This window comes from Megalops cyprinoides, chromosome 14 (assembly GCF_013368585.1).
Source record: "Megalops cyprinoides isolate fMegCyp1 chromosome 14, fMegCyp1.pri, whole genome shotgun sequence".
Classification (NCBI taxonomy): Eukaryota; Metazoa; Chordata; class Actinopteri; order Elopiformes; family Megalopidae; genus Megalops; species Megalops cyprinoides.
Window position 1 is genome coordinate 14,293,648 of NC_050596.1, and position 18,154 is coordinate 14,311,801.

General features: G+C 40.1%; 1 protein-coding gene across 1 annotated transcript in view; it reads left to right on the forward strand.

Annotated features, from left to right (window-relative positions):
- Positions 1 to 18,154, forward strand: part of LOC118788801 (ephrin type-A receptor 6-like) — a 102,528-nt gene that overhangs the window by 16,609 nt on the left and 67,765 nt on the right. The window contains exon 3 of the mRNA XM_036544900.1: positions 12,341 to 13,004. Within this exon, the coding sequence (XP_036400793.1) occupies positions 12,359 to 13,004 (646 nt within the window). The 5' untranslated portion in view covers positions 12,341 to 12,358. The remainder of the gene's footprint in view (positions 1 to 12,340; positions 13,005 to 18,154) is intronic.

Below are 18,154 nucleotides of genomic sequence, written 5' to 3' on the forward strand. Positions count from 1 at the left end.
CCCCAAGATTGATAGACTTTCCAGCGAATGCATCTATCTATCTATAGCTCCGGTGAACATCTGCTAAATAAATGCATCTGCTAAACCTAACTGACAGAGAGAAATATGTTATACATTAGTCTCTGCATGGTTGCAGACATTGTCTATATCTTCATTTTTCTCTTTTTCCTGTGACATCGGTATTGATTTTCCTTTGTGTTGAAGATAGATGGGGATCACGACATTGAAGATGTTCTCAGCGACTGAGTCATTTGTTCTGTTTGTTAGAGTTAAAGAAAAGTATAGATAAGATCGCATCTGCTTCAGAGTAAGAGATGATTTATGAAAGATCAGATTGTAAAGTGAGAGACATTGTGCCTTATATTACATGCCAGTTCCACACCACTCCTGCCTCGGTCTATACAGGCCAGTTGGCTTATTCCCCATTTATTTCCAGTAATCCCACATTAACTAATACAGAATGGAGCTAAATTGATTTTATTCAGGGCTGTTGGCAGCTGCAGCTCGGAAACAGTGGATCCCCTGTGAAAATGGCATGCAGTCGAAAGTGAGAGGAGCATAACTTCACCCACAGGAAATAAAGGAATCAAGACAATACCTGTCTGTCAGCTGGAGTAATATGCATCTCTCTCTCTCTAAAAACTGCAAGAGTGTCAATCAAAGCTCTTTTTCCAGGCCTCTGAGTAGCTCAGTGGTTAAGGCGTTCCCTTTGGGCATATGCTGAGCTCTGCGGTTCAGATTTGATCCCAGCCATGTCCTCAACCTGCAGTGACTGGGAGTCCACAATGGCAGAACAAATGGGCTTTGTCCTGTCAGGGACAGGAGTGAGCATGTCAAGCAGGAGTTGTTCATCTGTCCACTCTCAGGCCCCTGTCACTGATCAGGCTCCTGCAGATTGCTTGGAGGACATCAGTGAATCCAGGCCCATACTCTAACTCACCATAGTGTGTTGGGCAACCTGCATTGTGAGAAATGGTCACGGTTTGAGTATGAGTGTATGAGTACATGTAGTTATTGCTGTGAGACTAGCGTAACACAGCCAATATGCAGTTCCAAAAACAAATAGGGCTGCATAAAGGGAAGCAAGCATAAAAAGCTCTTGTTCCAGCAATTTGTGTGGATGTGGTTTCAAAGAGGCAGCGTAAGGGCTACTTAGGGAGACAGGAGACAGGCAGTTTTCAAAGCTTTTCATACACACACATACACACACACGCACGCACGCACGCACACACACACACACACACACACACACACACACACACACACACACACACACACACACACACACACACACACACACACACACACAAAAATAAATTCATTTATATCTCATATTTATTCAATACATTTTTGGGTGTTGGTAAGCCAGCGTTCACATTGTATAAATGTAAATCCAAAAATAATGAACTTTACCACTTATTTTGGCTCAGATATCTTATTGGAGATTTTCTGTGGATATATATCCAGATTTAAATTAGTGCAGGTATCAAAGGTATTCATTGTGCCGCATTAAGTGAACTACTGAGTTAAAAGTAGTCCAGCTGTTTTCAAATGCTAATTTTACACTACAATTCCTGAATGAAATTTGATATGTCATAATGTTTATCTGATAGCTCATTGTTAAGCTATATGAACACATTAGTATGATCTAAGTGTTATACATTGCTGTTAAGGATCATTGTTATCAGTTAAATCAGTTACTGATTTGTGCCTATATTGTAACTATAGTGGATCCAGAAAGTCTAAACACCTTGTCAAAATTTCTCATTTTTGGTGTAGCAGCCTGTTGTATAAAGGCCAAAATCAAGGTGAAGTCAGACATTTTTTAACTTTATTTACACATTTTAACCAACAATATCTAAGTCAAAATCAAATGATTCAGTTTTTCAAAAAAAAGTATTAAAAATGAAAGACTTTGAATGTCTTGGTTGCATATTTCTGCATATGCTTAAAGTAGTTGTTGGGGGAAGTACCTTTTTTCTTTGATAATTGCAGTGAGTCTGTTTGGATACATCTCTGTTCAAGTGTACTTACATTGTGAGGGGATAGCTTATGAACAGCTCTCTTCAGGCCAGTCCAAAGATTTTCAGTGGGGTTGAGGTCAGGGCTCTGTCTGGGCCATTGATCTTTCTTCCATCCCATGATGGATTTGGCTGTGTGCTTTTGGTCATTGCCATGCTAAAAGGTGAAATTCCCCTTCTTCAGTTTTTTTTTTTTTTTTGCATAGGGTAACAGGGTTTTTTCCTAAATATTTTATTTTGCATTATTCATTTTCCCCTCTGTCCTCACCACAGCTCATGTCCCTGCCAAAGAGAAACAGCCCCATACCATGATACTCCCACCACCATTCTTGACAGTAGGGACTGTGTTCTTAGGCTGATGCGCCAAACATATTTGGAATTAAGGCCAAAAGGTTCTACCTTAGTCTTGTCAGACTACAAGACCTTTTCCACATGGCAACAGGAGATCCAGAGTGTCTTTTTTACATAATTCAGATGAGACTGGATGTTTTTCTTTGTGAGAAATGGCTTCCATCTAGCCACCCTACCCCACAGCTCAGGACTGTGGAGAACACATGAAATTGTAGCTATGTGCATATGGTGGCCAGTCCTTGCCATGAAGTCCTGCAGCTCTGTTTCTGATGGCCTCTTGAAGGCCTTCCTGATGAGTATTCTTCTTGCATGGTCATCCATCTTGGAGGGGTGGCCTAATTTAGGCAAGCTCCTGTTGGTGCCATATTTAATCAATTTCTTGGTTTTTATTGTATTCCATGAAATATTTAAGGCCATTGATATCTTTTTATAACCCTCTCCTGACCTGTAACTTTCAATAATTTGATCCTGGAGATTTTAGGCCTCAAGGCAAAGAGTGTGTTCTAGATCCACTGTATGTTGTTCAGCTTAATGCTCCATGGAACTGGCCATTCTTGTTGCCCCTGTTGTGCCTGTGCAGTGTACTTCATGTACTATGCTCTGATGATAAACCACTCCAGATAAGTTTTTTCTGTCAAATAACTAATTATTTATTTTAATTAATTTATCTCATAGACCTCCCTTCTGCAAGTTAAGTCTGTTCCCTCCTGTGTCTGTATGTCTCTTGGTTCATAGAGCATACTCATTCAGTAAATGTGTGTGTAACTATACTGCAGTACATTCTTAGCGTGTTCCTGGACCTCAGGTTTTTCATTATGCCATCACTTTTGATTGCTACATGTGACCATTTAAACTCTTTCAGTTATAAATAAAACCGGATTACTAGTTAGTGGACAGACATATCTCAGATCCAACAATCAAGGTTTTGCTGTAGCAATAACCATTAAATCTGTGGAAAAGACAGAACAACATTATGTCAGCGAGCTACCATGGCACAGTATTTCTGGCTACACTGGATTGCCGTACCCTGCACTCTTTGTTCCCCACAGGAGGCAGGTATTCATTATCTGTTGTCCTGCTAAGGGAAGGGTGATGGATGGAGGTTCAGGCTGTCCTGCATGGCTCCTTCCTGGTGTTGATGAATTCAGAGATGAGATGCAGCCAGGGTGTTTTGGTTTCATTCAGTCAGAAGCATCAGATTGCCTGTATTGATCAAGGGCAGCATGGGAGTAATGTGCCAATCCCTAAAGTTATTATATTTTTTTCCTTTCACTCAATTTAAATCTCTACATAATGCATCAGAGAGCGATTTCAGATGGCTTTAATTTCTTCGTGCTCCGGACACAGTGGGATGCTACCCAGGGCAGGAACATTGTGCTGCGGAAAATTGCAGAAAGGTCTGGCCAAATTTAAATTCAATGGAATTAAATGTTTCCTCCAATTGAAAGTTTCAATAGAGGTGCTTTCTTTTATTCAAAAAGTGCTGGAATTTCCATGGAAATTATTTGACACATTTATATCCAATATATGTTCCATATTTTTAAATGTCCTGGTTTTGATAATTTTTTTCTGTAGTATTATTGCAGTGTAACTGCAATAAAGCCATAGGACCAAAATTAAGAATCACACACTGATTATACATATATTGGAAAAAAGAAACATCAAAACATGATGTTGATGATATGATGTGCATGGAAAAAAAGAGCTTTACAGAAATCAAGGACCCTAGGTAAGAGTTTGCCTGTGGTTAGCAAGATCACACACAGTACATTAGAATTTTAGTACTTTAGTGACTGATTATTACTGCGCAAAATGGCAAAACTGCATTATGTGATTTTACTGTAAAAACTGTGGTTAAGTACAAAGAAATTGATGTTCAGAATTTTTCTCTAAACCCACTCCTAAGTAATAGTGTGACTTAATGCACATACTCATGCCAAGATTCATATGTCAGGCTTCATTTATTATTTCATTCTCTGTCTATATGCAAAAGGGAAACAAATCAACGTATACTGTCATTCATCTCGTTCAAAGTTCAGTTTTGCATACATGTAAATTGACAGCCAACCCCAACTTCTACAAGCATGCTTCCAATATGGGTTCACAACAGCTAGACTTTATTTTAGTTTGAACAAAGAATATGTAACTTTGATATTTAACATATATAATCAACACCACTTTTACACTCTTACACAAGTTTAGGCAACACTTGTATTTGCAAAAAAGTCTGGGCCCTAAAAATATTTACTGGGTATCATGTGTGTGGGCTCTTCTGCCCCTGGGTAGTGCAGACACAGCAGATATATGTGTCAGGGTCAGCCTCTCAGTCTAGCTTGGCCCTGCCATAGTTCTGATGTGGCCTTGACAAGGAGAGATCTGCCATCAGCATGCTAACCATGGTCCCTAGGCAGAGCGGACTGGCTCATTGTCTCTCTGCCTGCAGTCAAAAAAACAACCATATACCAGGCACATACACTAGCTAGTAGGCTGCTGTTTGGGCATAGTTAAAGAAATCACAGTGTTCAGAGAGGCAAATATATTCCATTAATTTGGCACTCCAGTCTTGTAATCTGACAGTAGCACTCTACAGATGCATTTTGGTGAAGGGGCTATAATAATAATTAATAAGAGATGATATTTGTTCTGTTTTAATATTAGGTCTTTTGTCCATTGCCTTATCTTTGGTTTTACTTTCAGGCATCTTAATGGATAGAAAGGGCTCTCGTCTACAGTAACCAATCATTTGATTTTTGCTAAGACAAAGTTAGTGAAAGGAGACAGATTCTCTATGAAGGAATTGCTTTGCAAAGTTGTGTTGGATATGAAATTCAGCCACTCAATTGCATATAATTCTAAAATTATATCTGCATGAACTTTTTGTTTAGATTGAGACATATGAAACAGATTCATTAAGGCAGACTTGCAGGGTAAACCTATTTTTCATGAGTTACACATCAGTGGCATTACTTGAGCTGAGACAGAACAATCAGTGCTCTCATGACATGGAGCATGTACCAACAATAACTCCAAAGGTTGTGTTACATACAGTATGTGCCTCTGTATCATTTGACCACCCCAGGTTCCTTTATATCCCTTTTTATATCCCTTCATAAAGCATCAATCTTGCTCTTTTCTGCTTTTGCTGAGCTTTTGATTGGTCTTAATCAATTTCACTGCCAATTTGCACCAGCTAATTGTGTGGACAAAATTAAGATGATGAAATACTTTTGCTTTTTTACTTTTCTGTTCAGTTTCTCTAGCATAAAGACACTTCCTGCAATCAAAGACTCATCACTTTACCCATAACTTTAATGTGATGTCAAATCCAGTCCAGAATTTGGTTTAAAAGCTCTATCAAATATCATTAATTGAGCCCTCAGTTTGAAGCCAGCATGAATTATATACCCCCAGGGCCAGGACTGAGGCACAGTGCCCGAGAGACTTCAGATGCTGTCAAGACTGAAATGAAATAGAAATGTCGCTTTCCTATCAACAGGGAGAATCGACATTGCTAGTCACGCGGGCAGAGAACAAAAGATGTAAAATATGATGCAGAAGACAGTTTTGATTCACTGTTTTCCTCATCCCTTTAAATTGTTTTATTTCATCCTGATTGTTAATTCAAAAAGGAACATGCAAGAGATGGTAAATGAATACTCCAGGCACTCCAGTCTCTTCCTTGAACCCGACAACGTGAGGGATCCATTCTCTCAGAGAAAGAGATTTCTCTGCAGTAGGGCTGTTATTCAGTGCTGCGGTATAGTTCTTTTCTAACTTAATTGTGTGAATCAGGTAATTGTCTGTATGAATTTTCTTTTATAATGTGTTTCATTAACACTGAATAAGAGTCCATTAAAGCAGGTATTGTGGGAAGACATGCTACCAAACCATGTGTGATGAGTACAGGAATGCAACTTCTTCATGGAATATCAGAGTTCATTCTGAGACTAATGTGCACCAACGTTTCACTTGGTTACAAGAAGTGGAAAGTTTTGCCTCTGGGATTGTTGAAAAGTGGGTGAACTGTGTGCTGTCTAGTCTAAGAGTGAAAATATCACTATGCCAGTTAAAGCTCCCAGATCAATCCCCAGAGAACATCATAGAGTCACAGAGAGATATTATAGCGTGGAATTATTTTGTTACTTGTTAATAGTATATATTTTTGGTTCTTGGTGATTTCACACATTTTATGTTAACAGGGCCTGAGGCAGCATTGTCATTGAATGACTGCAAATCTAGAAATCATGACTGGTATCGGTTATTTACAAAAGTTGCTCAGATATTTTATTGGAGAAAAGTCAATCCATTTTCATGTGTGAATAGATTACAGAGAGAGGTCTTCTGGGGCTTATTCTAGCTGAGATGGAGGGCCTTTGTTCATTAATCATGGCTGTTTGTGCAATATTAACGCCGAGAGCTTTTACAGTGATGTGTTAGATACTTGCCGAGACACAGTGGAGTGTAACCAGCGCTTCTGGCAAGATTGAAAATACAAGGGCAATCATGCAAGGCAGCATTCACACAATAACAAAATTAAGGTAAGGTAATTGCACTTTCATTCTGTGGAGTGTAAAAACACAGAAAAGGTAGAGGAGAATGTGTTTTGTTGGAACTACCAAAGGTGAAGGGAAATAGCATGAGGGGACAGGCCATGAATATGCCACTCAGGACAAAGAGAGAGACAGAACAGGGCATTCAATTTACACATTGTGATCTCTGTCCTTAACTAACCCTTGTAGCACTTTTGTAGGTGCAAAATGTATAAAAGCAAAAACAATATGTACATGTACTGTTCTTTTCTGTCCATGCACATCATCATGATTCGGGCAGTCATGCAAATATTGTATTAGAATAGAAAAAGGTTGTTTCCTAAAACAGTGTACCATAATAGACAGATTGGCTCCATGCCACAGTATATTAGCACAATAATACATGCCTGTCTAATACACTCAGTTACTAAATGTCTAAATCTGACATCTTCCTGCACTGTTGCCATATAAACAAGAATAATTAATTGTTAACATGTTAATTGTATAATTAATATATGCATATGTATATTGTGGATAGACAGTGTAATGGAAACATAAAAATTAAATAGCAATTAAATTTCCTTTAAATACATATTATAAAATAAAAATAATGTAAACACAAAACAATATGTAAATATTTATTAACTACTAAAGAGTTGGGGCCACACTTCAGAACAACTTCAGTCCTTCTTAAAATGCTGTTATACAAATTTTTAAATGTTTACAGTGGGATACCGGACCGCTGGTGGAAAGGCATGAGTTTCTTTACGTACTCCATACTCTGTGTTCCAGAACTTTCCATAAAGGTTCAGTGATGTACAGATTTAGTGACTGGGGAGTCCATGGAAGGTGTTCACTTCAATCTGGTGTCTATGAAACCACTCTTGTATACAGCTTGCAGTGCGTATGGGGGTGGTGTTATCTTTGAATATGGAAACATCTTGATGAAACCAAGCTTACACTGTAGGTTTAGGGTGCACTTGGTCACCTAAAAGGGCTTTTTATTCCATGGCCATAATTCTACCATTCAGAGTAATAAATCCTATGAGATGGCTGCCCATATCAGATCCACTGCTATGTTTAACAGTTGGGAACATCTGATTCAGGCTGTAGGCTTCCTTTGGCTTCCTCCAAACATAAACCCATCCAGTTGTAGGAAGGAGAATAATTTGTGGTAATTTTTGTGCCCGTTGTTTTGTGGTTTTTAGTAACTATCCTAAGAGTCTTTGAGCTTCGACTTTAGACAACTATTCCACTTTCCTGTTGCAGTACATCCTTGATTGGCATATGCCAGCATGATGTTTGACATTGTTCCCCTTGATACATTAAATAATTTTGCCATTTCTTTGACTGACAAACCTGCAATTTAGGCAATAATAATGTATTACGGAAGGTGTGTGTTGGCGTGTGTATATGTGGGAATGTAACGACAGCCTCTGTAAGACAGTTTGATCAGTACTGTAAAGTCAGGCCATACTTGTGATGGCATGTTTTCATGGAAAATCAGTGATAAAGCTTGTGCAGCCTAAGTTGTCATTTCAACATGGTCAGTAATTAGGTGTTCAAGGAAAATGGTAGAAGCCAAAATAAAATGGACTAAATGTGACTACCTTACTCACCATTTTTCCTGTTTTTTTTTTCATTCAGATTACTGCAGAGCGCTTTTTCATTAGCCTCAATTAATGTTAATTCGCCATTAGAACTTCATCATCCATAGCAAGCTTGCAATACAACAGAAGCATGAGATAACAGTAAATTAGCTTGGAGAGACCAGTGTCCATGTCAGATTTTAATTATGTTTAGTGGTTTTAGCAGATGCATTGGTTAAAATGTAATGCTAGCCAGTCAGTGGCAGCTGCCATACCTGGCATGAAACAGTGCCTTTTGAGGTCCATAATTTCAGTGCAATCAAAACTGAGGCAGATTTCATAACAGCAGCCGTTGAATGAATTTGAATAGAAAGTTATGAACAAACTTTCTAACATTCAAAATACCAGTTGTTTTGGTGTCTTTAATACAGCAGGGCATTTAAATTTGAATGGTTTTAGCAGCAAGCAAAGCTTAATATCTTGGTATCAGAGAGGGCTGGAGTCCCATTAGTATGCAAGGGCCCAAGCTGAAACAGCACCTCTGTAGTTGTATTATGGGTAAGCTGGAGGGAGGTGTTTATGACTCTGCAGAGTGTGTCAATAAATGCTGCTGAATACAGGAGGGACGCTCATTATGGCTATGCTGTTTTTGTTGTTTGATCAGACAGAAGATCAATTCCAGCAGCACTGTTGTTCTGTTTCTTACAGGCAGTGGTAAATATCTCATTAGGTACAGCATGATGGGATTTAATTAGACTTGATGAATCCAATTATGGAGCAAATGTGGCAGACAAGTGTGCATGTACTTAGGTGAGTGCATGTGTGTGCGTATACATGTGTACGTGTGTGTGCATGTGTGTGTGCACGGCCCAACCCTCAAGGGACAATCACGATCCCCAGTGCTGAACATGCAATAAAACCCAGCACGTTGAAACGAAAGAAACGAAACCAAGAAAACGAAACCAATATTTATTAAATCATCCAAAGGCAGCGGATTTAACAGAAAATGTAACCAAGGAAAAACAGAACCAGACCAAAGAAAAACCGTAAACCTGGCAGGGAGGTTAAGGGGTTCCTCACTCCTACCCACAGTGCAACCCCAAGGCTGTGGACGGCAGGACCACCCCACTGTTCCTGATGGGCAGCTGCGCGTTCAAAGAGCGCCAGGTCCCATTCCACACCATACAGGGAAAAATAAAAACATACCACTACAACTGACGAGTAACTGAAACAAAGAACAAAGGGAAAAAACCTAAAAGAAATAACTAAACAAAACACTGGCGCTGGAGTGGTGAGTCCGCCTTGAGAGAGAGAGATGACAGCTCTCTGTCGCCATCATTTAAACTTTTGGCTCCACCCACCTCGCTGCATCCACCTGTCACCTAACATCTGCAAGACAGGGTGGAGACAGGAGCAAGGGGAGCGGTGCGTAACACATGCGTGTGTATGTGTGTGCCCATGTGTTTGCGTCTCTACAGTACTATTTACCATAGTTATGAGTGGATTTCTGACATCGCTCACCTGGCAGAAAAAATGTTCTCGATTGGTTAATTATACACTCTATGTATGATTCAGGGATACGTTTATTATCATGGTGAGTTTATTTTTTACCTGCGTTTAGCTGTGATAACATCATATGACCTGTAATATAAACAATCTGTCAGAATATCAATATAAAACAAGAATAATAGAACGGTTACATCTGAACCAGAAAAAGTGTATAGTTTGTAACTCAATGTTTGAGTTGACCTTCCTTTACTTAAATAAGCCATTTGAACATGAATGTTGTTTATGACATGCATGGAGTTCATATTCCTTATATTCCTCTCATATTCCTTTTCCATTACACTTTCACTCTGGTGAGGTTGGCTGAAGAAGTGCTAAGCGAGAAGCTCAGATTTCTGTTATGATTACAGCATGTAAAATAGGAGAGAAGTAAATGTGAGTTTAACGTCTGCATTGCCCTTTTAACCTAGTTCAGTGCTGTATCTAACACCATGACACTGGCAGAAACCAGGAGCTCAGGTCCTTTATCACAAAAAAACCATTCATGTTTAAACCTCAAAATATTGAATTCTCTGTCCTCATTCCAAAGCTTTGGGTCATAAATTCAGTCACAGCACTGCTCTCCATGACAGCAGCTTTACAAATTTAATAGAATTACCTCACCTTTGGCAGGCAGCTGTAAATAATTGAGTCTTGCAGTGAAAATGTTAGAAATGGGTTTCACCATTCAAAGAAATCAATCTTTCTCTCTTTCATGAGCACTTTTCAATTATGCATGTTAAGATTTTAGTGCTGAAATTTCAGCTCAGGCTAATGCTCTGTTTCTAATCCCTTTGCTGAGGAAATCAGAACCATTATGGGGCAATGAGCTTGAGGTCAGGCATGCAAGGCAACTACTGGGCCTGGAAGTCCTTGTCTCACATGAGATTATAATTCTGCAGGATCTTCCCAGACCTCTGAAAGATTTTAAAGAATAAGAATGAGAAACTAAATGGAGGCGCATAGAAAATGATTGGTTTTGTTTTGCCGTTTTCTTGTAAATGCAGTGGTTTGTAGCACTATATGATGCAGGACTCAGTAAAGCTAGTTTTTGTTAGTTTACTAGCTTGCCAGCCAACAGGCTTATTTTATCTTCAGGTTCCCTTGGTTTGCCCAGGCTCCCACCTAGGCCCTGTATTTCCAGAAGGAAACAGAAGTATTTGCACTGCATTTTCCTCACACGTTCACAGATGTGCCAGTTATATACTATAATCAGCACGGCACTAAGACATTAGGCTGCCCTTAGATATTCCTCAATTGATGAGATTAATTTTGGCATTTGACAATGAGCTCAACTACCTTTAAGCTTTGGTCATTGCTCATTGCCAGTAGCAAAGGTTTTTTTTTTAGGTGTTCTTCTTTTTTATTGTATAAACATATCACATACTTCTATTGCCCAGTAAATCCCACAGACTTCATGTCACATATTCATGTTTCCTTTTTACCTCACTATCTCATAGTGGTCACCAAATTACCACAAACGCTAATATAAAGAAAGCCTTCACTTCTGCCCTACTGAGAGGGGCAACTATAGTACCATTTCAACACTGAGTATTTTTATGAATAGCGGTCCAGATCTTGATAACAGGAACAGAGTGACCTCATACTCTTTGCACCAAGCTGCAGCAAGGTCTGAGCAAATAACATGAGTAGGCTTGATGCCCTCAAGCCATTAAAGGGCAAACAGTACAGCCATCATTCCTGCAAAGTAAACCATTAATTCACTATCCAGTATATCAAGTATCAATGAATCTGTAAATACCTTCAAATCGTTTTTGTAAATCTGTAAACTAATCTAGCATGGTGGTAGTCTTCTATCCCTGTCCCTTATTAGCAAAGGCTTCCCTAAACTTCAGGTAGTATCCTAATCAGTATGTTGGGCTGTTTATCCTCTCCATCAAATCAAATTCAGAAGTTGGTGTCTGTCTTTGTCCTGACTGACATATTCCCAGCAATCATCCAGAACAGATCTTGTGAGATAAGTGGCAACATGAGCCTGAATATGAGAGGCATTTAGACTTGCATGGCATGGGCAGGGGAGGATCTATAAAAGGCTTGCAAATGATAGTGACATACCAGTGTCAGCTGGGTTTCTCTCACTGCAAGGAGTTTGATTGAAATGGATTGGCTTAATTCTCCCACAACAGGAAGGCTACCTGCAACACAGATTGTGGAGTGCACTAATTTGTCCATATAAGAGGATAACATTGGGGAATGTGGCCTTGGCAAAGCAGGTTAAGTGAACATGTGAATATAAGCTTGTTTTTATTTCGGGTAAGTGATTATCTCTGCTTCACCTTCTTAGTGGGACACCATCACAGAGATGGATGAGCAGAACCGGCCCATCCACACCTTCCAGGTCTGTCACGTAATGGAGCCCAATCAGAACAACTGGCTGCGGTCCAACTGGATCTCCCGGCAGGCTGCCCAGAAGGTGTTCGTGGAGCTGCGCTTCACCCTGAGGGACTGCAACAGCATCCCCTGGGTGTCAGGCACCTGCAAGGAGACATTCAACCTCTTCTACATGGAAACGGACGAGTCTCATAGCATCAAGTTCAAACCGGGCCATTATACCAAGATTGACACCATAGCAGCTGACGAGAGCTTCACGCAGACAGATCTGGGTGACCGCATCCTCAAACTCAACACTGAGGTGCGGGAGGTGGGGCCCATCACTCAGAAGGGCTTCTACCTGGCCTTCCAGGACATAGGGGCCTGCATCGCGCTGGTGTCAGTGCGCGTGTACTACAAGAAATGCCCCTTCACGCTCCGAAACTTGGCCACGTTCCCAGACACCATTCCCCGCATGGACTCTTCCTCGCTGGTGGAAGTACGAGGCACCTGCGTGAACAATGCGGAGGAGCGGGACACGCCCAAGCTGTACTGCGGAGCGGACGGGGACTGGCTGGTGCCGCTAGGCCGCTGCGTCTGCAGTAGGGGCTACGAGGAGCTGGACGGCACCTGCTTCGGTGAGTGAGCTGCTGTCCAATCCTGCTCTCTGCTTATGTCATCTCATATGTCTGTGTACGAGGATATAATTAATTCATATGATCATGATGATAGCGTGCTATGAATAGACTAGTAGAAAACCAAGCATCTTATCTTGCATTATATATTGCACATGGTTTACATCATGGGTTTCTACATTCACCTGCCACTTGTCTTGGGAAAGTAGGCATGGCCACCGTGACATGACATGGTGAGGGCAGGAATTGTGCAAGGGTAAATTAGGGAGCATATGTTTAGCCTTATACTTACAGGTTATCAGGGATCATGCCAAGCAGCCACTTCATCACTGCTTTACCAAGAATCCCACAGGTATCTCAGGCTCTTGTTGTCTCATCAGAAGTATAAAATCAGGGTTGAGGTAAAGAAGGCAAGACGGTTCACATGGAAAAACAAATGTTCAAATGCAAAGATCTAGAAATGCATACACAGAGAAATGTACACAAATACAGATATTAATCATCCATAATATTTTTGTTTTTGTTTCTGTGATAACACTTTAATGTATTATGGCACAGCGCTAAGCTGCACAAGGTAAAATGTATGCCAGAAGTATACATAATGTGTACATAGATAATATGTACATTTTCAGATACATTTCCTCACAGCAGGAAATGGAATGACATCAGGATCAAATGCAAAACCACCCTGACTTTTCATGGAAGCAAGTAGTTGTTGTAGTCCATCCCTGGTCAGAGAGAGTGAACGATTTTACAGGCTGCTAAGCCACAGTCCTGTGCTTTCACTGCGGATCAGAAATATCAGCACCGCACAGACAGGCAGACCTTGTCTCTTCACATGCAGAGGCATAAAGGCCGATGGAGGGCGGCTTATCGACAGAGTCGCCACATAATCCCCATGTTACGATCTCAAATTTGTCAACACCAAGTCTTTTGTCGGTAACACGAACGCAAACACATTCAGATGAGATCTAATAAGTGAAGAGCATCCTGTTTGGGTGTGATATTTACCGAGATGGAGTGGTGTTTTTTCAGATAAGAATGCGGGCTGCATAAGAGAAATCTCTTTTCAATAGTGCCCGTTTTCTCTGAGGCCAGCCCACCCCGGAGCCTTATCAGCAGAATGGATCACATAGTAGATTAAGCTGGCAGTCGCACACAGCTGTCAGTTGTCAAGCTGTGTGACTGTAATGGAGCCGCAAAGTGAGTGGGCGAGCAGCTCCCAGACCTCCTGAAGGCCCTTGAAAGCCAAGCCACAGACTGAAAGCTTTCATGGTATCCTATTCATCGCAGTGGTCTGAAGGCTCTATGTCCTGCTGCTCAGCGTTGTCGTACACTTGGCTGCCAAAGGTTACCTTCACTGTCTTGAGGCATTTTGCTCATATTCCCCCCTTGTTACCCCAGTTTCTCTATTCAAATGTCCCCACCATGATGGTTGTCCAAATACATATTCAAGCAATAAACATCTAATAAATTTAAAATTTAGGAGAATAACCGATAATACTTTTAGATTATAGACTGACACATGGTTTAACTACCTCACTGAGAAACTGCAAAGTGATCCAGGAGACTTAATTTGTAATTTTACACTGTCCACACTCTTAGGTTTAACATGAGGCTACTGCTCTGACTAATCGGTAATTGATTTTGACTGATAATGGGATAAAACATAATCAGCTAACTGCCATGCAGATATTCAATTGTGAAACTTGTTTTAGTTAGGATAAAGCCAGGACACTTTCATTACAGACCAATCTTGCCTTACCTGGCCTCATTTGACATCTTCAGTGCAGAGCCTGCACTGCATATTGTTGTCATTTTCTGTTGAAGTTCTCAGCATTTAAAAAAAACGTACATGTGTTACTAACATATGTTTACTTAAATGATTATTACAAACTGAAAATTAATTTCCATTTTGTGATAAAGGGATAGTTATTAAAACATGAGGTTGCCAAGCAGCCATGACACAACCATACCTTTTCATGTTTTCCACCCAGGTATTAAAACACATGTGCAATAATCTCTCCTGCAGCAGTTGCAAGCTGTAATCAATTGCATTAGGGATTTCTTGTGTTCATTAGCATACTCTCCTCCCAATACCTTTTATTTTGTTGTCACGCTGGATTTTCCAAAATTACAACAGCATTAAAGCTGACCTGCAGAAAGCATCAGGTGCTGTAATGTGCCAGATGACAGCTTGTTGGTACTAAACACCCCACAAACATGGTAAATCTGGTCCTAAATAGGGCTGTAATTAAAATGTCTGCTAAATGAAGCTATGCTCTGAATTAAGGAGTGGAAAAAAACTCAGTATTGAATTTCTCCAAGGAAAAAAACATCACTTATGTCACTGCAGAGATGAAGTAATTTTGAAAATTGTACCTTGTTTTATGCTTAATTGGAATCTCTTACATCTAAGGATTCCTGTTTTTTTCTAGATTCGTAATGATCAAGACAAGATAATTAAGTTGTAATGGTCAGAAAATCACATTTTTTACAGATGGTAGGAACTGATTTTATTCTCCAGTGTTGGAAGTTCAGCCTCCAAAACACTGGCCTGTCTGTGTTAGTTGACTTGAAGTTGATATTTCTAGTGGGTTTGGTGTCTTTATGGTTCCTCAGCTACTTGTGAATCCTGAGCATAATGTTCAAACTTCAGCTGCCCTCTCTGTGGCCAGATAAGAGTCCATTTCATTCCAAAAATGTTCATACTACTACCTGTAATGATACATACACTATATGGACAAAAGTATTTGGCCACACCTGTTTTTCAGGGTTTGGGCTAGGCCCCTTATCTCCAGTGAAGGGCAATCTTAATGCTTCAGCATACCTAGTCATTTTGGACACTACTATGCTTCCAACTTTGTGGCAACAGTTTGGGGAAGGCCCTTTTCTATTCCAACATGACTGTGCCCCAGTGCACAAAGCAAGGACTATAAAGATATGGTTTGATGAGTTCGGTGTGGAAGAACTTGACTGGCCCGCACAGAGCCCTTACCTCAACCCCATCGAGCACCTTTGGGATGAACTGGAACGGAGATTGCGAGTCAGGCATTCTCGTCCAACATCAGTGCCTGACCTCATAAATGCTCTGCAGAATGAATGGGCACAAATTCCCACAGAAACACTCCCAAAATCTTGTGGAAAGCCTTCCAAGAAGAGTGGAAGCTGTTATAGCTGCAAAAGGGGGACCAACTCCATATTAAAGTATATGTATTTGAATGCAATGTCATTACAGTCCCTGTTGGTGTAATGGTCAGGCGTCCAAATACTTTTGTCAATATAGTGTATCTGTGTGCTGGTATCTTAGTATGAATATGTTAAAGCATAATGGTAAGTTATGTCAGTCATATTAGTTCTGTTAACATTACTCCTGTTGCAAATGTTATTAGTCAGTTGCTAAACAGACAGCAGTGCATTGGTAGAATTAGTTACCTATATGTTCAGTGTCATTTCAGGTCTGCTGGCAGGTGCCTTTGGGGGTGTTGTCAGCGGTGGGAGGGGAGGTTAGCCTGAAGACTTTAACACTGTCACATGGTCCTCCAGTGCTGTTTTGTGGCCTCACTGACTTCAATATTTCAGTGACTGCTGCTTGTCTAAAGAATAACTGAGTTCACAGCTGAATAATAACCTTATGTGACCTGAAACAAACTATGAAGGTAGTGAAAAGTACCATGAAGTGCCCCAGATTTTCTGTCACTCTAAATGCTGATTGGACGGTTAAATTCTGCAATTTGGGTTCCGTGGACTGACAACAGAGCAGCAGAATTACTTGTAGTGCTTGCGATGTGTGTTGAAAAATATTTCTCAAATGCTTGTCATATGCTTTTTACACAATTTCATATTTTGAACATGAGCAAGAATGTGCTTCTGTTGATGTATTGGTGTATTGATGAACATATCAGAAGAAGGAGGCATTTTGTTCAGTAACAATATATTTTTAGCTTCAGGATGTGTCATTATCATTTGTGTGTGTGTGTGTGTCTGTGTGTGTGTGTGTGTGTGTGTGTGTGTGAGAGAGAGAGAGAGAGAGAGAGAGAATGAATGAATGAGTGCTTGGTGCCCAGGGCATGTGCCAGCACTGTACAGGAAACTAGGTACATGGTAAAATATATGAATATGCATTATTGTCAAACAATCAGGTGAGGAGTGCTCTTGATTTGTCTGTTGCTTTTCAGTTATCTGTGTTATAATGAGAGCCTGCACCCGCCAAAAGCTTGAAAGCCAACAGGAGAGAAAGCAGTAGGCATGAGACCTCCTATTTGGTGTTGCCTCTCACATTACACCAAAACAATTCTAGTCCAGGGTTAACACATTCTTCAACACAATGCATTGTAAAAGATAGTCCAAACCATGATCATTCAATGACAGGAATTAGGAATATTTCTTTCATCAGAGCAAGAGGACATTTTCGCTCTTTGTTTCCAGATTCAAACAAACATTTTAAATTATCGTACTGCAGAATATTATAGCCAAATACAGTACAGTATACAGTGCAGTAGCCATTACAGTGCAGAGGCTGCATTAAAGACACTTTGATCTGAAGGACATTTTCCTTTTTAGCAAAGGTACTTCAGCAGCCTGAACAACATTAAAAAGTAATGCCAGTATTTTCAATCCATCCTATGTTCTTCATCATCATAAAAAACAGTAGAGTGTAAAGTCATGAGTATAAAGGATATAAAGTATAAGTATCTAAAAGTATATAAAGTAATGATAAATTTATGATTACATTTTCAGTATAAACAATTGTGCTGGAACCTTTTGGAAATGATAGATTGGTGAGTCTAAAACCGGTTTTCATGGTATTATGTAATAGTGCACTCCTCATTGTTTCGTGGGGAAGAGCTTAACTGAATGACATCCATACCTTTTCTCTCTGCAGCCAGGAAATCCTCTCTGATTTGATGATCTGGGCACAATCTGGTCCTAATCTTACTTGGCTTCTCCACTGCTTCAGCATCAGAATTAAGAGATGTGTCCTGGAGTTTGGGAGAAAGCGAACTATCCCCAAAGTTTGAGTCTGCAACCTTTTTCCATATGAGGACAAGTGAAAATTATACAAATACGCTTTTTCCATTCTCTCTCATTTTGCCTGTCTGAATATGATTACATTATGGAGCATGACATTTCAGTCTGACTCTGTGCAAACA